Raw genomic sequence first — 26,880 nt, 5'->3', positions numbered from 1 at the left:
GGTTAACATGGAAATGAGTAAGCGTAACATATTTGAAGGGAATGGAAGAGCCACTTTGATTGGCGGTAAGTGGAGTGTTAACATCCCCAGCAGTGCGGCACCCCCACATTTTTCCCCTTTCATGAATGTGTACATCTTCAAAAATGCCATCACATCTAAAACACCTCTTCACCCTGTTAGTTCCCTCTGCGAAATGCGCCTGGCACAAAAACGGCGCCCTTGGCGTTGTTTTAATTACAGCGAGTTTGCATCTTAAATAAAACCTTTGAAATTGGCACAGGATCGCATCTAATTGGTCTGACTGATTCGGAGCAAATCATGAAAGTGACTGTTGTTAAGCAAAAGAATAAATAGCTTCAGGTAAAAGTTAAAGTTTTATCTACAAACAACATTTGAAGGTATGTTTGCAGTTTCTCTAAAAATGCAGAATGGGTGATTATGTGATGTCAATATAAAACCAGCATTTCCAGTCGTAAAATAAGTAAATTAATTAAAAGCATAACCCATCTGTTGGGATATGGCAAAACAGCTTTGGCAATTTAACCCTTTTACTACAATGGATGCCTATTCAAAAATCACCATGAGATTAACTCATTTACTGCGTGCTGAGTTTACAGACTGTGTTCTGTAGTAGTTAATAAACGAGTAAAATTGATATTGGAAAACACCCAACCACCAGTAGTACTACATCTGAACCAATCCCACCCTCAATAACTATTTAATGGCTATAAAACATTTACTGCAGCTACAGCTGCGACACATGAAAAAAAAAGTATCAATGAGTGGTTAGTGCATCGGTCTCACAGTGGGGGACCTGGGTTCAAATCCAGGGATTTCTTCCCACATTTCAAAAACATACATGGTCTACCATTGAAAAAAAAACGATTGCTGGCAATACCAAACCCTTTCAAGTGGGACATTTATTCATTTTATTCAAATTTGCTCATTGCAAAACAAGTGTGGGAGACACTAATACTACCATTGAATGTCAAACATTGTATGGCAAGAGACCCTAACCTCTTTAACTAATAAAAAATTAAGGGGGAAGAAAAAAGTCCTAATTTGTGCATGAAAGGGTTTTATCATGAGTATCCATTTGACGCTTCTTTTGGAGAATTTAATTCCTTTAGTACCTCACTTCAAAGTAAATAAAAACATGTTTTGGCAGATGTAAACAAATAAAACACAGAATATATAATCTACTTGAGGTGGTTCACTTTGATTTTTTTTTTTTTTTGAAAGATGGTCTTGCAAAATTGTTTAAAAAATTAGCTTAAATTGTTTATAAATTGAGTTTATAAATAGTTGCATTGGCGTGTTGCAAAGAAGAACGGAGAGTAAAACTGGAAGTCCTCCAATTATACACTCAACTGAACGGTCAGTGATTATCGTAGGATTAACGGCGTGTCACAGAGCTGCGAAGTATTCGCAGGCGAGACATGACTTCGTCCCAGTCCAGGTAGGCGCCCTCAAGGTGTCGCATACCGTCCGGCTGGCTAATGTAACTTTTGCGGCCGTGGAGGAGGCGCCAGTTGTCGAACGTCACCACGTCACCTGGAAAGGAAGCACGATGGCATGTGAGTTTTTTGAAAATCTGATGTACCGAGAATGGTGACAACATATCTGTCAACCTCTGCCGATAACTGCCCTTATAAATGATTATGATTCCTCGTACAAACCCCCCCAAAAAACGTACAAACACCGTACAACGCATGTTTACTCGCGGTAATTCGTTTCTTACTCTGTGGCTCCTCCATGCTTGCTTCCACGATATTTACTCTATGTATATCTACGCATGCGCATGTCATCCTTTATCGATATTGCCGAACGCACTGCTAAAAAAATACATACGATTGAGGATAATTTTTGCTGGTACAGTGTTCCCTCGGACATCACGGTTAATGGGGACCGGGACCACCCGCGATAAGTGAATTTCCGCGAAGTAGGGATTCCCCTTCAAAAATGCTTAATTTGAATTTAATTCAATGTTTTTTAATTTTTTTTAATTCTTATTTATTTCTTTTTTTTTTACCCCCCCCCCCCCCTCCCCCTGTATACAGTACACCATATAGAATACGGGTAGAGAGTGAAATTCATGTTATAACAAAAAAAACTGTAAAATATGTTGTCTCAATGTAATATTTGCATTTTTTTTTTTTAATTCCAAAAAAAATCCGCAAAGCTTTGAGTCCGCGGTGGCTGAACCGCGAAGTAGCGAGGGAACACTGTATACCGTGACAATAGTAATGATCGATGACAGTAGCGTTGTTGGCTACCAGCCTACGAAACTATCTGGATTTTAGCCAAAACGGTCTTGTTGAGATCGGTTTTCATAAATATTGGCAATTTTTTATTTATTTTTCCCCTCACAGAAGTCGGTGTACGGCGTACATGATTTGAAATGGTAAAAAAAAAACGTATAAAATCCGTATAAAACGTACAAATTGACAGGTATGTGAATAGTTAATAGGGCCTAAGGTTCAAATCACCTTTTACAAGGGTGCTGGTATGATTGCCAACGCGTATTATTACACACATAAAATGCATTAAAGAGCTGTAATTTATCAAAGTTTGAAAAAAATGACAAGAATCTGCAATGTGGATATTTTAACAAGAAACATGAAGGCAGAATTTGCTTTAAAGGGTCGCAAAGAATAATGTGATGGGCCAGATTTGGCTTTCGGGCCTGGAATTTGACACGTGCCTTAATAAGCGCAACAGACTGACGTTAAGTGACTTACACTTTTCTTTAAATAACGTTCTAAATACATCACTTTGAAAACATTGGAGTATGTAGGAGTTTTTAGATCACTAAGAGAATATTTTAGTAGATTTGTGAGTGTTTGAATACATCTAGAAGAATACTACCTATCACTTTACAGAATATTTTAGTTGATGTATTTAGGTTGCTTTCAGAACACGGCTGTCGAAACTTTCCCTTCAGAAAAAAAAAATAAACGCTAACTTTAGATCCTTTTACACGATCTGGATCGGGTAAAAATATACTTTTTGTGTGTGTGTATGTGTGTGTATTTAATTATTGTTAACTCATCGGCCATCATACATATACTGAATCCATTTTGATGCCGTCAATTGCAGTTAACATATGATTACTCATTGTCAGCCTTTCTAATTGAAATGGATTTGTGTCTATTACTGTCCACAGCAGTGAACAAGTTATGGCCTACTTATAAGGAACATTTTCAATTAAGATATTGCTATATTTACATTTATATTTGCACAACATTAATTTCCACATCTCAGGGCTTAACCTCTGACCTAATGGAGATCAAGCTCCTCCCACATTCCAAAGACATGCATGGTGGGCTGATTGAACACCCTTATTTGCCCCTAGGTATGGGTGTGAGTGTGGATGGTTATCGTTTGTCTCCTTTTGCCCAGCGATTGACTGGCCACCGATTCAAGGTGTCTCATGCCTCTGGCCCGGAGTCAACTGGGATAGGCTCCAGCACCCCTCGAGACCCTAATGAGGATGAAGCGGTTCCGAAAATGAGATGAGAGAAATAATTATTGTGGTTTCGATTCTTTTTTTTAATTTGTTTACCTATTTCTTTCTGAAATTAGGCTCCTTTCGAGTATTTTTTTTAACTATCACAGAATATAGAATATATGTGCCCTCTAAATTTATCCCAAAGTTTCAAAAGGAAGTCGGCCTTGAGGAAATGAGTTGTATCGATGACATTTTTATCGCTATTGGCCGAAGGACTCAATGTTAAATCTAAATGAAATGTGAAGAAGATTGATGATTCTGACCTGGCTCCATCTTGAAGGTGACCACATTTTCAGGTCGACTCATAATGTTCACGTAGGCTTTGAGGGCTTTGTAGAAGGGCTGAACCTGATGAAGTGGGAGGTCCAAGACCGAATCCCTGGTGGCGTTGTTGTAGTTTATCCTCACAACTTGACCCTGGTCATTAATGCTGAGGACAAAATGCCATAGAGAGTGGACTTTGATAATAACACTTCACTACGTCATCATCAGAACATCTTCTAGTACAGGAGTAGGGAACCTATGGCTCGGGAACCACATGTGGCTCTTTTAATGGGTGCATCTGGCTCTTTGCTAACCTGTGAGCTAAAACATGGAAACCGCTGGTGACAGAACTGAGATATTATATCTATAACTGCTTTAATCATCTTTTTTTTGCAGTAGATTCTTCTGGAATGCATCCTCTCATTGACTGTCAACAGCATAAGAATCTTTTAAAAAATATCATTGTTTTTCCACTTTAAAAGTGGTGAAGTTCCCCCCAAAAAATTGAAGACACTCGTTTACATGTATGTATTTTGACTTTTAAAATCTTAGTATAGCTCACAAGGAATAACATTGGAAAATATGAATTGTTTGTGGCTCTCTTCGTCAAAAAAGGTTCCCCACCCCTGTTCTAGTACAACTACATTTTGCTTTGGATGCCATTGCTGTACCTAAATATGAACACTAACAGAATTGGGCAACAGATGGCAGTATTTCTCTTTATGTAATTTACCGCAGCCCACCAATGAACTCCCACATGAGCGGATTTGTGTGATCTGACTGGCTGGCTAAACTTACTCAATGATGCTCTTCTTTGACTGCAGCATAAAGTCGCAGTAGTCCATCCCCGTGTCGGTGAAGTCGACCTGGAGCAAGGCCAGCGTGCGGAAGGCCTCGGGGTCTTCACGCCGCAGCAGCTCGGCCGCACGGAAGCCGTCTACCACCTCGCTGTCGCCGCCCTCTTGGGCCTGGCTGACACAGTGCAGGAACTGCACCTACACGTCCACATCATGGCATTTTTATGGTATGTTACCGACACTGAAATGTGGGTGTGTGAGTGTACTCACTCCTGGTGCAAAGTGGAGCGCGGGGTAGTCTGTGTGGAGGCTAAGTTTTCCTGAGGTGTAAGCGACATTGTTCGCCATATACTTGTCAATAACTTGCCATGTATGCCTGAAGAAAGCAAAAGAAACGTGAAATGCACACATTCCGTAAAACACAGATGTCAAACCCGCAACCCAATGTTGCATATCTATTTCTTCTACCTTTTGCACTAAACCCATGATTGGTTATTAGTCAATAGTAGTGTGGAACAACAAGAATTCATAGTTGCAGCTGTGAGGAATAAAACTAGCTCAGTTACTTAACAAGCAGACCTTGGAAAACAAAGTATTGTTCCTCTTTATATTCTGTTCAAGTCTAATCTTTTCCTTGTTATCATTTCATCCGCTTTCAAATCAATAATGCCCCTCCAATGCTATTCTAACACATTCTACACACAAACTCGCTAGTGTACTGCGGTACTCTGAGTGTCAGTTGGATTTTCTGCCAGTACTGTACAGTAAACCAGTGCTTTAGAAGAATATCATTACATCAAAACAGTAGATGTTTGTAGAACATTGCAATAAATGCAGTTGAGAAATTTAAATAAGCAAACAACAATAGGTAACATGTTGTCTGTCTCATTGTGCGAAGGCGAAGACATTGAGAAGTTGTTTTATATCAAATGATTACAGTAATTCCTCAAATATTGCGGATAATGTGTATGTATGTATGTATATATATATATATATATATATATATATATATATATATATATATATATATATATATATATATATATATATATATATATATATATATATATATATATATATATATATATATATATATATATATATATATATATATATATATATATATATATATATATATATATATATATATATATATATATATATATATATATATATATATATATATATATATATATATATATATATATATATATATATATATATATATATATATATATATATATATATATATATATATTTTTTTTTCCCTTCATTGCTGATTCCTAGTAGCACGCAGAAGACAGGGCAGTGGCTTCAGGGGAGTTTCAACATGGATTTTCACATTTTTATGAACTTTATAAGCATTTTTTAACAATTAATGGCAGAAAAAAATCGCAAAGAAATGAATTTGTGATGATGGTGGGAAGATTGTATAACTGAATCTGACATTTAACTTCTAAGAAATACATGCCCTCATATACCGGGGCCCTCTTTTTAAAAGACGTGTCATCCCAGCAATTCAAGCAGTTGCTAAACGGGGCAACTCCAGCTACTGGAGCAGAAAGCCAAATAGTTATCCCCTAGAATAGAGGCATTTCACGACTAACTATGGTTTCAATCTTTTGGGATGCAGAAGGACAGCTGTTTAGAAGAATTAAAGAGAAGGCCTGTGCCAGCCAACAACAGTCATTTGGGTGGAATTACCCTTGTCGATAACAATGGATTGTGGAGGCGCCTGAAGGCCAAAAGTGTCCATGTTGTTGTTTTGCTATTTATTGGAGGATACATTATCGGGACGGCATTGAGTGAGGGAGGAAAGTGGTGTTGTATAGCTTAACGTAGACGGATGGCCTTTTACACTCTTAGACTCTTTGGCCTTTTGGTTTGGAATATGTACATTTCTCTCCCTAAAAGCGAAACAACATTCTTCTTGAGAGGTGGACAGTAGTCCTGACCTCAAGAGTCTCCTCACTGCACTTTATAATGTAAAGAGGATTGTTTCCATCGGTTATGGGGTGTCAGGTTTTTAGGGTGTACTAGCTTTGCCTTTTGATTTCAAGCCATTTTTCGTCTGAAAATCTGTACCAATGTGTGGAGTTCAGAAAAGAACAGGTTGGCTAAAAAGTAGACTACGATAGGAAATTATTGCACAACGGTCATTTTGTTTCAGAAAAATCCCCCAAAATTGACCATATTGTTTGGTCAAACTTTTAACAATTTATCCTTCTTCTACTACGACGGACTGGCCATTCATACAATATTATTATTATACAAAATGTGTTGAGAATAAAGATCCAAGTGCAAATGAGAAGCAATCACTCAAGTTTTAACGATGACAAACAGACGACTCAACACCACAGTTTCTAGCAGTGGAAAGTACCATGTTCCAAAGTTCTATTTTTACTGGGTGTTCCAGGTAATTCTTCTGGTCTAAAGCATCTGTCACAATGTTGGCTTATTTTTCCTTTTGTCTGTCTTTGCGTAACAAACCAATGTGGTGAACTCAAATGACTTTAAAAGGTTGCCGGATACACTTGTCGCGTTTTAGAAGGAACCACTGGAAAGAGTGCACATTGTTCTCATCATCAAAGTGGTGAAAGAATCGTTGACACATATTTTACCACATGGGTTTAGAAGTCCTTGAGGAGAAATCAATTAAAATTGTGTTTTATTCTTCAGGGCCTTTGGTTGAACTCTAGCCTGATCTTGCTTAAGTGGAGGATTTAGCCATTATATAGTTTATTTAACAGTGGCATGGCCCGTATGCACGCCTGCAGTAGGGAAACATCACGAGCTCTTACCCGTAGAATGTCAGTCGAAGATAACCGATCCTTTCAGCCAGTCTGCTCACACAGCCTTTCTCTGCCGGAGCCCCCTTCAGGTAAACGATACCAACCCGCCTCAGCGCCACAAGCCACGCCAGCGCAGCCTTGTCATCATGAAGGACATCCTGGTAGTTGCTAGTGGGAATTCGCAGCTCGCTGTCCCAGTAATAGCGCTCTGGGATAAACAAAAACACATCAAAGAAACTTAGTTGGAATGATAATTATGCTTTGTTCCATGAATGTGTACAAAACAAAAAGGGAATTTTCATCTGTTAAAATGGAAAAATACAACATTGAAACAATTATCCAACCATCTGTCTTAATACAAAACGTTCAGTTGTGGCCTTTACCAGCAGACCTAGTACAAGAATCTGGGTAGATATTTATTAATTTTCTCTACCGTTTATCCTCATAAAGGCCATGGGGGGTGCTGGAGCCCATTCCAGCTAACTATGGGCACACCCTGAAATGCTGGCCAGCCAATTGCAGGCCACGAGGAGACGAACAACCATTCATGCACACACTCACACCTATGGGGCAATTTAGAATAGTCAACCAGCCTACTCTACATGCTTTTGGGATGTGGGAGGAAACCGGAGTACCGGGAGAAAACCCACACAAGCCTGGAGAGAAAATGCAAACTCCACACAGGAAACTCCAAACCTGGAAACCCTCAATCTCAAAACGGTGATGCCAACATGTTAACAACCCGCCACTGAGCATATTGGACCCATATTGGATAAATAGCCAACCATTCACTTAGAAGAGTCAATTAAACATAGAACACCCGACTTGTGAAAAATGCTAGGTACAAAATTACAACTAAAGATGAAAATAATAATACATAAATACACAACGCTTGAGAAAAAGTTTCTTTTATGAACTTTTAAATTCCATAAACAAAATTATTGCGGGATATAATCTCTTGAACAATGAATTGTTGCAACTGCTAAATTATTCTACCAAATTCCAATTTGTTCCACTGTCTCATGCATATAATAGGTCAGATTAGTGTTTGTCATCTATGTGATTTGTGATTTTATTAGACGCGTTCTTGCAAGTCATTCCACTTTGAAAATGAGCAGGTGTGTCAAACCACGTCTAATTATGCATGTAACTGCCCCGTCCGTGTTCCCTCCCCTCTATGGTATGTCATTGCTGAGGAACAAGCATAAGAAAAGGCAGTCAAACCAACACACGTTGATAAATGAGTTCAACCAATTTTTATTTCCTAAACATTTGGGAACCAAAATGTTACCCTAGCTACATTTTGTGAAGAATGAGCACAAAAAGTACACAAGAAGTAGTTCTCTGACAGATGGTTGAGGATATGATAACATTGTTTCCATTTAATGTAGATTATTACAATATTTTCTACTTGTAAAAATCAAGTGAGACCCAAAATACAAAACTGACATTACATCAGAAATTCCTCTTTCTAGTTAGGGTGAAGAATGATGACATTGTGGCAAGGTTCACTATGCGCAACAGTGACTTCAGGATTGCCTAGGGCCAACTTACTAATTGTAAAAAAAAAACGTGTTAAAGTAGGCTAAATTTAACACAGCTGGATTTTATTTCTCTAGGCTACACACTCACAAAATAATTACAAAGGTAACTTTAATGAATTTATTAATTAGATAATGTATTAATTGGGTGGGGATAGTATACTATAGCACCCCGGACGAACCTTGCTAGAATAAATGCAAGGATAATAAGTGAATGTATTAATTAGGTTGGGACAGGTTCCGGTAACACCCCACCCAAAGATGAATTACTCATGTATTAATTCTAAAAGGTTATAGAAATTAAGTGACCTTTAGTGTGTACATATGGGAGATCTTTGGGTGTCGGTTGTTGGGATGGGTGGACGGTTGGGGACTGGATAAGGTCGATAAATCTCCCTGAAATTAGTTTTTGGGGAGACATATTTCTACTGCTGTATTAGAAGAAAGTTTTTAGTCGATATAAAACCAAATGCTTATTGCAGTTAACTGCAGTGAAGCTGGTTGGTACAGGTTTTACTGCATACCAATAGAAAAACAATGTCATCAAATGTTTCTTCATTATTTAGTTTATGTATACCTGTGACCTATATGCATCTTATTACAACTTACCTACCAAAAATCTGTACAACCTTGCAGTGGGTATACAACCATCTAATTACAACGTATGCCCCTATTGGGAAATGCAACCATGTTTCCTCTGGAGGAATAAGTGGAAAATATTCTGCTACAAATTCACACCGAAATAGTATACTGGGACATGCTCTAGTTTTCGGATTTAAAGGTGATGATAATTTAGAGCGAACCTGTTTCCAACACCCGTCTTTGTGCATCTTATTCAGAGAGGATCATCTGAATCACATAACCTTAGTTATTTTAAGGACTTGACACATTGTTTTGTACAATCTTGGCTGCCAAAGATGATATGTGTATAATTGGCTGTGATGGATCAGCAAGTCCATTCTAGTTTTAGGACAAGTCTGTCTTTGTTATTCGAAACCCACAGCGGGAACATGCTTCATCTTCCTTTTCAGAGTCCCCACAGAAGGCAAGCACAGATGTCAGTGTTGCATAATAGGGGTTCTACTAGTGTCTTCTCAAACATCACCAGCAAACTCCCAAGAGTCAACTTTCCCTTGTAGATCAGTCACAACAATGTGATCAGTCAACCATACTGCTTGCTCCTGGATGACCTCACATAACTCCAGACAGGTTTACAAAGAATATTTCATTCCAAAACTTCTAACACTCTTTGTTAAAATTCAGCAACTCCTGTACTAAGCAAAAGTAAGCTGGAATTGTCATGTTTTTTCTATTTCTCCATCATTTCCCATAGGTGACGCATTAAGCTCGGTGGAGCAAGCAAGGAAACGCACACCTGGGAGGTATTGGTAACTAACTTCCTGTTTTAAGCTCTCACAGATAGGTGCCAGAAAATTCACCTACAATATTCGATAAAAGACACATAGCCTGGGGGAAAGCGGGGTATAAGATACGCAAAGGTCCCAGGAAGATGGGGGAATAAACTAAAGGGAATTTGATTTTTTTTTTTTTTTAAGTAGTACAAAAAATATAACTCAAGTAAGATATGATGCAAGATTGCAGTCGGCACCATGCAAAAAAACAAAAGGAATGATCTGGCGACACACAATTACTGCAAAATTTGTGGCTAGTATAATATTGTCGTTTAGTATGACTAGGCCCATGAGTGTAGTAACAACACTTCAAACTGAGTTTACTTCATCAGTTTAAGGACCCACTTTAGAATGAAGTTGAAACCTGAATAGACCCAACAGATCCGTCAGATAAAAGACTTTTTTGCCTAATGTGCTCCTTCAATATGCAGTAAATAGAAAAACCTCCCAAAAATTATTCAACAATAAGTAAAAAAAATTGTCTGTGCACAATAAGTATAACAACAAAATGATTGAGTTTTATCGGAGAGCTAGGCACATCACGTGATATTAGTTAGCTATCAAAGTTCGTAAATGCACAACCACGTGTTATTTTTTACATGCTAAAATTCTAGCTACTTAAGTTAAAATGATAAAGTTTGATAGCCTTATGTTGTTGATATCTTAAGTGCCAAGTTTACATTAAAATGTCTATTTACTTTTTTCAATGTTTGAATGGCTCATTTGAGGCAGTGTCTGTGCAAATTTTGGATTAAAAAAAATCCTATAAAAAGAAGCCAATTGGTTCATTGTTTTATTCATTCATCGTTACGGTAAAGTTTTCTCTTTTGTATTTATAAGCCTCATTAAGAGGCAAAAATATACCTTATCCAAATACATAGTTATTCCATTGATTTTTTGGTACAATACTTGATGACTTAAATATTTTAATAACTCTAAAATCTACTCGACGAAAGAATCACGAAATTAACACAATGGCTGACCATGGTTGGTGATTGTTGACAACATCCAGTCAATTTGAACTGAGAATCCTGGCAGTGAATTATTATGTTTCAATGCCACTGAAAGGGATAGACATTCAATCGATGAACTGGCAAGAGCTGTTCAAATGAAAGATAATGTTTCAAAGGCCTGCATTTTTCTACTCTGCCGATGATACTCAGAAACCCATTCATGTGATTAATGCATATTATAGATCAATGTAAAACAATATTGATGCAGCTTGAATAATTTCAAGCTGTATTCTAAAATTACTTTCCATATTTTACCGTTTTGTGCTGAAGTAATGAGGCTTGGGTCATAAAATCCACCCTGGAGTGGTGCTGATGAAATGGATAAGAAGCATCCTCATTTGAAGCCGAGAAAAGCAGTAGAGCATGTCCAATCTCTTAAACATGCATCACTACCTTGAGAACACATTATCCTCCAAGGGTGAATTCTTAGGTGTAGTATTCTTGTCTGCTGAACAATAGTCAATATACATGTTTTATTTATTTATTCTCACAGTTAAACACCAGTAATAATGTCCATCATTTTGTACGAAAAAAAATAGAGAAAGTATATATAAGTAAATATAAATATTTAATACCCAAGACGGCCCGGCGGTTGAGTGGTTAGCGAATTCTGAGGTCCTGGGTTCAATTTCAGGTCGGTCGACTCGCGTGGGTTTCTTCCGGGTACTCCTGTTTCCTCCCACATTCCAAAGACATGCATGGTAGGCTGGTTAGCCAATCTAAATTCCCCCTAGGTATGAGTGTGAGTGTGAATGGTTGTCTGTCTACTCGTGCCCTGCGACCTGTCCAAAAGTGATCTGGCATAGGATCCAGCACCCCGCGCAACCCTTCTGAATATAAAGCGGTCCAGAAAATGAATGAATGAATAATACCCAAGTACAACCTAATATTGATTGACTAATGTCCTTGAGACTAAGGCCTTTTTATACATTGCTACTGAAAGCAATTGAATTCGACAGGCATACTGAGAGAAATCAGCAAGCTTCTTTCACATAGACAAATGGAAAAATTCAGCCCACTGCTATAAACCCATCTGGTTACACGGCTTTTTCCATAAAGCCACTCTCCAATGACTTCCACACAAGAGCTGCAAAACATATTGCTGGTAAGAGAACAATTTAAGTACCTAGATGTTGTACCTGGCTGACGTTTAAAGCTCTTCCACGCATGTATATTTTCAGAGGCTTTCAAATGCCTGCATTGCAAACGGACTGCTAAGCAAATGCCTGTAGGGCATGGGTGCTTTGTGAGGGGAGCCTGCACGAATCTGAAATTTCTTAGGGATGTGAAATTGCAGGGTCTCATACTGAAAGAAGGATAGAAGTGCCACACTAGTAAAAAAAAAAAAAACAGTGACAGTTTCTGGCAGCACAATTCAAAGGATCAGCAACTAGGCTTGGATAACAAAAGACAAAGTTGGCCAAATGCCATACCTGATTGTAAACATTTGTTATAGGCTTGAATGTAGCCCATAATGTAAAAAAGAAGCTACTACTTTACTCACCGATGCATGTTGCATCTCATATAATTAGAAAATGGTATTAAAACGAATTAGAAAAACTTAAAATAAGTTTTGTACCTCACCCTCTGAGTTTGCTGCAACACCTTTGAGCACCCTGTGACCATCGTAAGTATAAGCGGTACAAACGGGATACAGGGAGAATATTGGTTTCCAAAATGCTTAGGGATTACTTTCAAAATAAATTGAATTGATTAATATATTCATCTGAGGATTTACGGCTTTGCATGTCATTAAGCCGCCTTGTCAATCAGTTAGACTGTGTGGGTAAATCGAATGCATAAAGTGGGAAGGTACTTGCCTAATTGGGTGATGATGTCATGTTACACCAACAACCATTTCAAATCCTTTGGAGGGAGGTTTCAAAATGCAAATACAACCCGCATAGGTGGTAACCTTCACCCAGGTCATACAGTCCTTTTGAACTGCAGTAATATATTCATGACGTACCATATTTTCTCGCATATACTCCATATTTGTGGTTCAAAAAATGATGAGTGAATTGAGGGTACGGCTTATAAGCGGAAAAAATATCACCATGTATAATATGGCTTTGTTTTTAAAATGACCCTGTATAATAAGGCTCTTTTTTAAAGACCTTCCTATATATTTGTAGGCAAGACCTTCCAATAATGAACAAAATAAAGTGTGACTGATTCGTGGTGTAGATGTTAACTCGCGTGATTCCCATGTGAGAGGCTGAGGTTTGATTCCCAGATGGGAAACATTTTCTCTTAGTTGTTTCTATATAGTTGTAGTCAAGACCTTCCATTAATGATTATAGAAAGTGTGGTCAAATTGTGGCGTAGAGGTTAAGTCATTTGACTCCCATGTGGGGGATCTGGGTTCAAATCCCAGTTGAGACACATTTTCACTTAGTTATTTCTGTGTTCTTGCAATCAAGACACTCAAATGATTTCATTGGAAAGTGTAGCCACTTGATGGTGTAGTGGTTAACTCACTAGACTCCTGTCTGGGAGACTTGGGTTCAAATCCTGGATGGGACACATTTTTGCTTAGTTGTTTCTGTGGACTTCTTGTCAAGACACTCAAATGATTACCAAGGAAAGTGTAGCCACTTGATGGCGCAGAGGTTAGATCACTGGACTCCCGTCTGGGAGACCTGGGTTCGATTCCCGCTGTCGTTTGGTTGATCACTACACCATGTAGTTCAGTAAATGGAATAAGAAAAAAAAAAAGAAAAACCTTTTTGATTTAAATGAAACACTTAGTAATTTTTTTCAGTAAAACAATTTATTCCGAACTGCCTTCGGCAGTTCGGAAGACAGTTGGAGGGACCACTTTATGTCGCGTTCTCGAGTCGGCCTTCGGCCGACTCTCGACCGCTTGTCGGTCGTCAACCGGCGACACCGGGGATCGATCCCAGGTCTCCCCGGCCGAGGGCGAGTGAGCAACCCACTACACCAATTTTCATTTACCTGAATAATAGTGGGAAAATCTTTGCAAGCACTAGGACTTGAACCCAAGACCAAAGAGGTGAAAGACTGATGACTGATCCACTGGGCCACCACTCTACAGAATTAAGCTGTAGTATTTGTTGTTTTGTCTCTTTACACTCCCAGATCATACTTAGTACTTTATGGTACCTTCAAGTGGGAAAAGTTAGGTAAGCAGAGCAAAGCAGGATTTGAACTCAGGTCCACAGAGGTGGGAGGCCAATGACTTATTCACTGGACCAGACTTTGGCTAAAAGAAAAGGACGCTAGCTTCGCAGCAAACTTACATCGAATCCCAAGGCTAAACTCAATCAAATTATGTTGTGTTGTGTGTTGAAAAAGGCCAACAGATTGAGATTGGGTAAACACAGTTAAATAACAAATATATGTACCAATTAAGTTTGAGTGGCCAGATGTGGCGTATAGGGTAGTATACTTATACAATGGCCAATAAATTATTAGCGCTGTTTCCTTATGGCCAAAAGGTGCATTTTCGATTCCTATTTATTGTGCACTAAACAGCATCCTGTTGTCATCAGTTAGATGTGAATACAAAGTAGTTGGGGAATACATTGTCACAAGAAATTCATATTTAATAACGTTTCTTAAAAATGTTTATTATTATAATTGAAAAAATTACGATAATTACCGTTATCCTTATATCAAACATTCTAATTTTTAACTTTATCAAAATAGTACTTTTTTTCAGCGCTGAATTTGGGGTTTTTATAATTTTTCTGCAAATTGTTATTATCTGGATTACAAGAAGCAAAGGTTTATTATCTGTGCTTAACAATTCATTACAATGCATGCTTTTTATTTTCTGCAACGGCTTAACAAAAAATAATGGACTTCTTGGTGATGTACTAATTTTTTTAGAGCCACTTGTAGTACAGTAGTATATCAACATTGACTGTGACAGATGACTACAGAATTTACTGTGAGAAATTTCCACCACATGGATGTAAAGGCAGACAAATCAAAGGAACGAAAAAAAAATGGTATGAGTATAGGTCTTCTGATCATGGAATTACTTCTTAGCATCACCAGATGTTCGGTTATATACAAACAAATGACAAGTACATCTTTGTGTTCACTGCCGTCAATTTAAGAAAACAACATGACTTACATAATTGCGGAGCTGCAAGTAATTTCCTGCTGAGTGCACTGCAGTTGTGGCATAGAAAAAGTGACTAGACATGGATTAAATAAAGCATTGCGGATGAAAAAATGGGTAGGAAAAAAAATGGAGATTAAATCAACGCTTTTCCTCCTCATCTGGGAAGGCTTGTGTGTCCAGTCACTGAAAAATCCACTTTGCTGTCTTTAGCATAGTTTCCAGCTGTGGTGGGCTGAGAGGCCATGTCAAAATTCATATGCTTGTTTTTTGCTTACATGTCTGTTTTCAGAGAGAACAAACCTTGAGTGTGTGCATGTGTGTGTTTGTGCTCATTCATATAAACCTCTAGGGGATTTGACAGAAAGGAATGACTTTAGAGGTGCATTTTTGAAAAGACAGTAACAACTTGACAAGATAGTATGCATACATAACTCCCACACCATAAAATGTGATTCGCAACAGTGGCTTTTCCAGAGATGGAAATCTGAATCTGTGAATCCAGTGGTTGTCAGGTACCTCAAGGCAGTGTAGCAGTGTACTCATTGTGTTCTGTTGAAGCCTAGAGGGATGCATCACATCCTATGCAGCTCCCTGAGTAACTTTGTTTTGACTGGAGTGTGTTTCATCACAAAACAGTCATCATTTGAATGGCCACATGTGGAATGCACACATGGTAGCTTTGTTCAGATGGGACTATACTAGAATTTTAGAAAGTATAACTACTTGTTACTGAATTAACATCTTTTTTACCAAGTTACTTATAAAGTAACATTGTAATCAGATAATAATTCATTGATGAAATGCAAGTAGAAAGAAATGATACAAAAAGATCGCTTGTCTCTTCTTTCTCAAGAGCTGTTGAGGAATTGAGCCGTTGACACTAGTACAGTGCGGTTTATTCAAGCAGAAAATCCCATTTATAATTGAGATCGTTGCAAACAAATGACTATGCGGCTGCATGAAAAGTGTTCTTCAGGGAAAGCACCCACTTAACGAGTATCCTGCCAAGATGTATTTCAGTTGCTTAGCAATTCACTCTAAATCGGCTTGAAAACCTTACTAAAAGACAAGTTCATTTTACACATCGATGTTCAGAAAATTTATTCCACTGAATTCTTTTGGCACTGCTCGCATTGTGGCACAGCCTATTGGTTTTAGAGCCAGCCATTTCCAGTCCCAAGAAAAGATAACAAATTGGCTGCAATAAGAAAAACTATGCTAAACAAATCAAACAAGTGATTTGGGACAACCCCAAAGACCACACACAAAAAAATTAAGAGGATTTAATTAAAAAAAAACTAACCTGATAATAAATATTGTATTAGAATAAATATATATATATATATATATATATATATATATATATATACAGTAAACCCTCGATTAGCAAGTCTTCACTAATCGCAAATTTAGTTCAGAAACTGAAAATCCACGCTGAAACTCGTAAGCGGAAGCCACTCTCGCTAATGGGACTCAGCACTGAAGAAAAAAAAGTTATAATAGCAGTGATCCAATATGCGGTTTTTCCATTAACCGCAATATTCGAGGGATTACTATATACATATATAAAATCAGTCATTTAGTTCATTACTTCGTCCAATCCCAACTAGTGCAAGCAAGACTGATTCCTCTTCGAAATGGTTCAAATGTGCAGTTTGTTTTTGTCAATGTCCAAACAATCACGCAGTCGTTTTTGAACAAATAAGAGAACTCCAACCTTCAGTTTGTTAATAAAGACCCTTGAAGAAATCTATTTATGATCCACTGAAAGGGCAAATTAAGTGATTGTCAGCTCAGGGAGAACATGCAAGTTTTCCATCGTTAAAGCTCCGCAGATATGTTTGAGATCCTTTGTTTTACAAAGATTGTGATGACACTAAAGACAAAATTCAGACCAGATGGGGAAAGGGGAAACCACATACATATTTTGCGTGATGAATCAGCTTTTACTCAGCTGAGACATGAAATAACCCAGGAGACTGAAACAAGGGAAGACTAGTTTTTTCTCTCTGGAAGTGCTTTTGTGATAGAAGTTACTGGGTGAATGTGTATGAAAATATATCTAGTTTAAAAATATATTTACTAAAAAGTAAATAAAAACACAAATCTGGACTTGTTTAGACATGAGGGCACAAACATTTCCAAGACAATTAGCATACCATCCAATTAATATTGGCTAAAACATCGACCTAAAAATTAAATTCCTTTTCCAAGCCACATATCCTTAGCAGGGTCACAGAGGTGCTGGACCATATCCCAACTAACCATGGGAAGTAGGTTGAGTACACCCGGTATTGTTCCCAACCAACCACAGGCAACACTGAAAAAGTAACTTTGTGCGCAGTTTTACCCACTAACAATTTGGAGTGGTCAATAAGCCTATCACACAGGTTTTTGGGATCTGGGAGTACCCAAAGGAAACCCACACAGGCACAGGGAGAACATAAAAAATTTACACACAAGAAGGCTATAGCCCGAGTTTGAACCCTTAATCTCTGAATTGTGCAGTGGACGTGCAAACCAGTTTTCACTCTCATTCCAATTCTCACAACTAAAATATCATTCCAAACACCCTGAATGCCAAAAATCCATTAAAAAAAGCAGGCGTGGATCAAAAACGTAGGATTATTTTCCATGAACATTTGCATTACTACAGACCTTTAGGGCATATTGACTCATTTGTCATGATTATAACTCCAAGTAAATAACCAACGGATGCATAAATTATAGCCTTAGCCAAAGGTCAAATATTAAGCACATCTGGGGGTTTCGCAAATTACCTTTTTGACTAAGTGTGGGTCTTTACAGATAAGTACCTGCACGACGAAAACCTTTAGTGAAGCAGAATATGTCATCTTTCTACTTAGACATCGACAGCCTAAAGAGAAAAGCCATGACATTGTATAAGTAAAAATGAGTAAATCATTCTGCAGCAAATTAAAATACAACTGAAAAAATTAATTGAGCGCAAATATTATTTTCAAGGACAAAATGTCATCTTGGTCCGATAGACATATGGCGTTACATCGTTGGGCATAAAAAATATCTATTAATCTGACAAGCCACACAGGCCAGGAAATTAAGCAAGTCCATAATGAGCAAGATTTCACAGCACAAAAGCTGATTAGTCAAACAATCAAAAAGAACTTTATAAAGAACAGCAACATTCTGAATAAAAACGAATGCACACTAACTTGAATGTTAAAAAGACTGGGACAGGCAGAGCATTTAGACTTCCTCAGTTGGGGAAACAAAGCAGTGAGACATGGTGCTTACTTGCTCTGGGATTTGTTCTTTTCCAGGAAAGGAAATACTGACAACGGTAGGCTTGCGTTCTGGAAGAACATGCAGATCTTTTGTTGACCCTCACTTGAAATTAGTTTTCCATGTGGCAGAAAGGAGGTGCTCCCATAAATTACCTTTCCCTATCAAATCCTGAAAAAAACTATGGAGGACTGCATATTAATTGAGCTTTAAACCCACATTTTTATATTTCATTCAAACGCTAATTGAAACGTCAAATTCAATACTGTTGTCATATGGAAAATAGTTTGATAGACACCACACAATTCTAGTGCATATAGAGACCATAAAGCCCGGGGTATGGGATTTTTATATCTTTTCACCTCTCAATCAGTTTAGGACTGACATTTTATTATGAGGTATTATTCATATTGTAGATTTTCCATTTACTTGTAGCTTTTGTGATGAATGATTAAACTATGTCAAGTCTCAATCCAACAAAGCATTCTTTGCATAATTAGTAATTATTAATAAGATCCTACACATTGTGATTACATATACATTTTTTTAGATTGTAAATTAATGTAGTTCATTGTGAATTACCTAAGCCATGTTCTTATCATTACTTGCCTTTAAACACATTGCTGAATACATAGTGTGGTGTACTAATTAACAGGTATAAATTGAACCCCAAAATGCTACTGCAGTCTGCATATGTATAGAAAATAAATAAGCTGAAAAAGTAAGCATCCTCAAAAATATTTTTTTAAAAACGGAAAAGAACAAGAGATATACTATTGCTCACTGAATAGTCCTCATAGTTCCAGTATCATATTGACCTTAAAGTGGCCTTTCCACTGAGTATCATAACTTTAAAGAATATTGTGAACAGGCACACTCTGGCCTTGAGTTCACTCAATGATTGGAGGAAATAAATCCAACTATGAATAACGCTGGTGAGATTAGAAAGGAAAAACCTCTAGGAAAAAGCTGTTTATCATTAATTTTTCCATCTTCTACATGTTTTTTTCAGTGGAAGGAATTTGAATCTGGCTCCGGGAAAGATGTAATTAAGCCTTAAAAAGTGTGAATACGTCATTCTGCACTGCAGCATCGTTTTGAGGACAGTTCCTCACGATTGTAGTTGAAATGAGCAATCATGCTCAATTGTTCAGTCTTTGCGATCCAAAGATAATAGTGAAGTCTGTGGTCTCCTGAATAGATTGTCTAAAATCACGCTCATAAACAAACACCAAACTGCAAAGAAAATAAATCCTTAGAGGAGTCAACAGGGTTCTCTTTCAGAGAAACACGCACAAGCAGACACAATAATTAGTCTGGAACAGGTACAACAGGAGCCACTCAGCCCTGTGGGTCCTGCAGGACCAAAGTGCAGTACACAATCCAACCAAAGCCTACCCCTCACCATTTATTGATTGTTCCTGATTTAATTTGAACACAAGTCGTTGCTTTTGTAACCACCAATTGAGTTGAAACTAACAAATTTTGAAGATGGTTTGATCAGACACTATGACGATGTTACCCCTGTGAAAACAATGATTTTACCAATACCACCTGCTTTTACTTGATGCTACTAAAGTGCGGGCAATCAATACAATCATTCAGGTAAGACGAGTAGCTTTACTTTACCAGTGGAAAAGAAAAAACAATTGAACAACCTGAAACTTACTCAGTTTTACAATTCAAGTTGTCATCAGCAGGTTGAAAGGGGTGACTTAAAAGCCCACTATCATGTGGTCTGGGGGGTATTTACCTGATAGATTGGAGTTTGTTGAGCCACAAACCATAGTCATTTATTGTGCAAAAGAAAAAGGGTAGAAAAACTGTTTTAACCTCATTTTGCAGTTGGCCAGAAAACTACAGTTGTTACTGAAGTGATGTCACTTTCTTACAGCATCTCCATGTATTACTATCCCTTCTGTTTCGTTTTGTTACTGTGGTGGCCAGCATTTTAGTTTATTCCCCAAGGAAATTCAATCTTTTCATCGTGAAATTGTTAATATGTGTAGTGTAGGAAGTTGGAACAACACGAACACTGCCAATATAAGCTTGTATATTTTCTTTACAGCCGACCGAGCGGTGAACAGAGTTGAACACATAGAAGGAAGTGGAGCAGCCAATAAGTAGTATGTTCTGTTGTTTTAATATGAATATCTCCCTTAAGATTGCTTTGACCAAGTGACAAAAGACATGTGGCCAATGAGTTGGGTTTTTTGGGGGGCGGGGCGAAACTGCAGTAAAATAGCCACCTGATACTGCATTGGATCGATTCCCTCTCGGTGGCAGTGTGAGTGGTTATATATATCTCTGTGTGCCCTACGACTGAATGATGACCATTATAGGTTGTAGTCTATCTTTCGCCCGAAGACACTTGGGTTAGGCTCCAGCAACCCCTGCAAGCCTTTCGGGGATAGGCGGTATGGAAGATGAATAAATGCAGTAAAATACACCTGAGTTAGATGATTAGCATGCGGGTTGCTGCCCTCGTAAATGGGACGGGAATCAAAATATTGCCCCAACCAGTGTCGCCTTAAGTGCAGTGGTAAACTTTATGGTGCCTCTAGATAGCTGGGATAGGGGTTGCACCCCCTGCAACACTTCTGAGGATAAGCGGTATGAAAAAATGATTTAATGAATTTCAATAGTTAAGGTTCTGTATGAGTTGATTGTTTTTTATCCATTTTAAAAACTCTGAACGGATTCTCTGATTTTATTGGTGTGTAAAACATTTGTGAAAGTAGGACTTTAGGGGAGGTGGTCTCGGTTTACTTCTAAGCAGTTCACTTTGTGTGCAAAAGCGACAATCTGAATAAAAGCTATAAAATACCAACTCACCATTTAGGAAGAGCTCTTCTTGCATGGCTTGTCTGGATTCAAGAGAAAAGCTGCGTTTCTTTAGCCATTCTGGGTCAAACACACTGGTGTGCTGGTCGGGCCAAACAACAGACAACTGTGAAGGAACCATCCAAAGTTTATTAGTGATGAATGTGCGTATGTTGCTGCGACAAGTCCGAGATTCAATTGGAAAGTATCCGAAATATTTGATGATAAATACTTATTTGCTACTACATGGCCAACATGCGACATGGAATGTTATGTGACTATATATTAAGTCAAACTGATTTAACATAATTTTGCCACGTTACAGAAGACCAAGTGTTTTTGTGGATATACATGATTTGTCAATTCATTAGAGCAATATGGAAGGCCCCATGTTTGGATTTGCTACATTTATGCTTGTTGAGATTCCATTTCAGGTCATAACAATAATCATTCTCACCTCTAGACAATTTCTTGTCTTTATGTAATATAATCATGAGTGGGATATGGTTTTGGAATATACAGGCAGTGTTCTACATCTGCTGCCTTGTTGTGTTGAACTAAACAAGTTACACCAGATGTTGGTCCTCTCATTGCATCTAATATCTGATTCTGTGGAATCCTGTGTAAATATGTCATAGCAAAAGTTATGATGAAGGGTTTCTACTGTGAAATCAAATAACCAGGATCGTTTTCAAGCTTCTGGACAGCTTGCTGTGGAGTTGATCATTTGATTCAGGTGTAGTACAGGAGGGAAAAATTAAAAACAGACTGGATAGGGGCCCTCGAGGACCGGAGTTAGGCACCCCTGCTGTATTGTAATAATTAATTAATTGATGATTGGTTTACATATTGATGAAAACTAATCACGATATACACAGTTTTACCAGTGAATCCTATTCAGGTTGGCAAACATAAATTTCGTCAAATTTTTCGATCAAAATCTATGTAAGCCATTCGACCGGTCATCCTATTACGTTTCAGGTGGGATCAACTTGGTAGGTATTTTATGTAAATGATTGTAGTTGGCTTGTAATGTCATAACGAGGGGAAATTCAGAGCAACTTGCTAACAAACTTCAGCAAACAAAAAACAGACATGTGCTGTATAATGTCCCACTAGAGCAGGTACACCACAGATGCAAATGTTTGTAAATAAGAAACCAGAAGTCAGGAAATGGGAGCTTTCTATTTTGCCCCTGTCTCTTTTTTCTGAATGTTTTTGATTGTGTTGAAAGGTGAAAATCCACCTCATGCTCAGCTTTTTAGCAGATGCAGATATTTTCTTAGACAATTCATAACCTTAAAATGAACATGTTCCAGTTGAAGAAAAACGACATGAACAGCTGATGCTGCGACCAGAATGATTCAATAGAGGACTATTAATCTTGATTTTTCTTAACATAACACATTTGCCGTAAGTCGATGGTATTTTCATTATTTTCCTTTCACAATTGTGTGTCTTTAGATCCATGGACCTTGGGTCATAAATCATTACACATTGAATGATGAGGCTGCATTTAATATGTGGGGAGAGATTTGTCTCCGTTATTTACATAACAAATACATCTGATAAACATGCTTATTAGAACTGAGCCACAGCTTCAGCGATTCACAAGGAGAACTGAATATTTACAAATAACAAGTCATGATAAGTGTGGCCCAGAGTTCAGTGGTTAGCGCATCGGCTGTACAGTTCTGGGGTTCTGGGTTCAATCACAGGTCAGTTGTCCTGTTTGCATGTTACTTCCGTGAGTTTTCTTTGAGTACGCCGGTTTCCTCCCATATTCCAAAACCATGCATGGTAGGCTGTCTGAACACTCTAAATTGCCCTTCGGTATCAGTGTGAGCGCGAATGATTGTCTGTCTCCAAGTGCCCTGCGATTGGCTGTCCACCAATTCACGGTGTCCACCGGCCCCCGTGCCCAAAGCCAGTTGGCTCCAACACCCACTGGGAGCTTTATGAGCATAAGCGGTTCAGAAAATGAATGAATGAAAAGTCATGATGCACACATGGCAAATTTGATAAATCTACAGGGTTTGAAATCTCTTAGGATTCAAAAATGTGATATTTTAAGTTTTTTATTCCAATCCAGATACATACATGATTTTTTAATCATATATGTATCTGTGGATTTGAAAAAAAACAAAACAACATATTTTATAAATATACAAAATAACAAAATTGCATATTTTTGCAAGTCGTGTTTTTGTGCATATTAGCCGTACCCTCCATTCAGTCAATCTTTTCTCGTCAGACAAAAGGATTATAATGTGCGAGTAAATACGGTAAGTGGTTGAAGTATAGCAGAGTGCTTTGAGTTGAAGCACAGAAAAGATTTATGCCATTTGTTCTCTGCATGTACAGTCTTGAGCGCAAAGAGTACCCAACCATTCATCAATTTTCCATACCACTTACCTTGTTTCAGCTTGTTCAAAAGCTAGATTCTATCTCAGCTGACTTTGGACAAGAGGCAAAATACTCCCTGCAACGGTTGCTTTTCATTCACGAGGAACATACGGAGACGACCAACCTTTCACACTCAATTAACACACCACTGAGTGGGAATAAAACCTACAATGCCTCCGCTAAAGTAATTTGAATTGTCTTAAACACCATCCGTGATTACAACTCAGAATAAAATGTTCAAACTCTTAAAATAACTAGTAATTTTTTTTCGCTTTGCTAAACATTGATTTTTGTACACTTATTATCCTTTATCAACCAATGAATGTGAAAAAATATGCGCAGACAAATGTAATTTGCATTCATGGGCCAACACTAAAGTATTTTATATGTTATGTTCTTGGATCATTCCATAAGAACTCAATTGGAAGTCCTCAGGTGACCCACTCCAATTTCTTTTAGAGAATAGTATGTATAATGAAGAAATACTAAATTAAAGACTTACCTTATTTTCACACCTATAGGGCGCACTTAAAAGTCTAACATTTTCTAAATATTCTGTTTCTGAAAATTTAACGTTTAAATAAATGTTGAGTGAAGCCATGTATTGGATTATAAAAAAAAAAACACTTGTTAGGTAGGACACAATAAATCTCTCTTAGAGCCCTCATTAGTTTTGCTTCAAAATAATGGGGTTCAATACAAGAACAATACAAAAATGTGTTTTTAAAAGAAAATAATTTGACTTGAATGTTATTTATGTGTAAGATATTACAATACAAAGCGTAAATGCTAATTTGATCAAAGTGAATATGTTCACACAATGTATGAGGATGAACACTTAGAAAATGTAATGATTTGAAAACTTTTGAAGATCATTAGGCTGCTTAATTATTGATCTTCATTATAATTTGCTATCTACTTTATCAACATTATCCATTTGCTATCTTTCTATCAACATTTTACTTTATTTTATTTATTTATATTTTTATGAAGTCTCACAATGACAATATTGGTACATATACTGTATACTGTATGGAATACTATGACCTACCTTGTTATCATTGGTAACCTCCACAGAATTAATGCCAATGTGGATGTCCAAATCAGTCATCAACAGTTTGCGGGCCTGAGCTGACTGGAGTGTACAGAGCGGGCACTGGCAGTTGTCCCTAAGCCACGTGAAGGGATACAGGCTCTGTCCTCCATCTTCCCACTCAACCTCCACCAGTCGTTCTTCATTTAATGCCCGGGCATGTCTCACAGAATGGCTGGCCACAGAGAGGGAGGCTGAACCCAAAGTGTGCTGTCCACAAAGCTGCATAAATGTCAGGCGAGCAGGTGGTGGATGGAAAACCTTCTCTGGTTGGCCACGAAAGCGCACAGTCTGACAGCCTATGGAAGAGCTGCATCTCCGCAAAGCAGGCCGGGCAAAACGGGCCAGGGTACTCAGCATTTTCCAAACGTGTCTTGCAACTGAAAAATGGTACAAAATATTAACGGCACAAAAGACAGACTGTTCACACCAGAAAGTGTTTAAACATTGTTTTTTTTGTGTTTATACTGTCTTAATCAAGGACTGTCTTTGGCACCTTTACAACCTAGCTGCTGCTCATACACCTTTCAGGTTTGTGTTTGGTTAGTTTTTACTGTTTCAACAAACCCAACCCAGGTTTGAAACTCCTTATTGGTTTAAGCAAGGGCCAGCAAAGAAAGCACTAACTACATCAGATAGGGCCGTTATCGTAACGACAATGAGGCTCGTCTGAGCCAGCGGTAGTCGAATGCCAGGGGTCGATTCGAGACGCATACATTTCTGGACTTTCACCGACCAACTCCTCATTACATGTTCCACTCTCGCTAACTGCTACTGTGATGATGTAAAAACGTTTTATAGTGGTGCAGTGATGTGGGCCCAACTTAAACCCTTGTCAAATGTGGATGTGTGTGTATGTTTCTGTATGTGTAATATGTATACATATTATATATATATATATTTTTTTTTTCTTTATTACAAAAACATTTTTTTCGATATCAATCAGGCCTACCCTAAGTATGACGCACAAATAGTTGTCTGTCTCCTTGTGCCCTGCGCCCTTCGATTGGCTGGCCACCAATCCTGGGTGTCTCTCACCTGGTGCCAATAGTTGGCTGGGATAGGCTCCAACCCACCCCGCGAAACTTGTGAGGATAAGAGGTCGGTAAACTGATTACAGACACCCCTACATATAGACACACATATGTATTATATTATGATCCCAGGTCTATTGAGGCATATTTTCATTTTAATTATAAAAAAAAAAATCTCTCGATAGCCCGATGATCACGTGATTAGCGCGTCAGCCTCACAGTTCTGGGGTATAGGGTACGATCCCAAAGCGATGGATTTGATTGACAAAAACTCTACATAGTATTAGGAGGATGTTGACCACCGCGTGAGGGCAATGTGTACATGTCGCCTCCCCAAAGTGACACCCACGTGTTCTCGCAAACACTCTCTAATATTACACATAGCAAAGTTCGTAGGGATACAATCATTAAATGGGAGTTTTACAGAACACATGCAAGTTTCGTGGGCTACTTGCTAGCTAGCTACGTGACATCATCATTTACGCATCAGGTCTTGACGCATCCTTCAAAGATTTTGTTATTGTTTTGATTATTCGTACTATGGCCCGTGAAGATAAAGTAAAGGTTGTTTGTTGTTACCTGTATTTAAAAGTCTTCGGTCCACGAGATCCTGCGTCCGTCAACACAAACGTCTGCTGTCAGTGTGAGAGAAAGTAGGTGAAAGGTCGCGGGAGGAGGCAGAGCAACGTGACATAACTAGGTGCACCTCTGTTCTAAACTCTTGTATTCATTGAAAATTTAACGTGATTTACTATCTCTAGGTGGGTGCCTAGGTCCGATTAAAACAGATAAGAGCATGTCATTGTTCCATGACCACGAAGTATTTGCACGTCA

The 26,880-nt window shown here is 38.1% G+C and overlaps 1 protein-coding gene across 1 annotated transcript; it reads right to left on the bottom strand.

The window, feature by feature from the left end:
* Positions 1–634: 634 nt before the first annotated feature.
* Positions 635–26,880, bottom strand: bbox1 (butyrobetaine (gamma), 2-oxoglutarate dioxygenase (gamma-butyrobetaine hydroxylase) 1). Its single transcript, XM_077713381.1, has 8 exons — positions 26,626–26,880; positions 24,971–25,392; positions 21,526–21,640; positions 7,374–7,572; positions 4,843–4,948; positions 4,574–4,770; positions 3,775–3,941; positions 635–1,554 (listed from the first exon to the last, which is right to left on the bottom strand). Exons 2-8 carry the CDS (start codon positions 25,370–25,372, stop codon positions 1,397–1,399), a joined length of 1,344 nt encoding a protein of 447 aa, XP_077569507.1. The 5' UTR covers positions 25,373–25,392; positions 26,626–26,880; the 3' UTR covers positions 635–1,396.

The sequence above is a fragment of the Stigmatopora nigra genome, chromosome 3 (genome assembly GCF_051989575.1).
Source record: "Stigmatopora nigra isolate UIUO_SnigA chromosome 3, RoL_Snig_1.1, whole genome shotgun sequence".
Classification (NCBI taxonomy): Eukaryota; Metazoa; Chordata; class Actinopteri; order Syngnathiformes; family Syngnathidae; genus Stigmatopora; species Stigmatopora nigra.
This window is presented reverse-complemented; position numbering and strand designations above follow the sequence as displayed.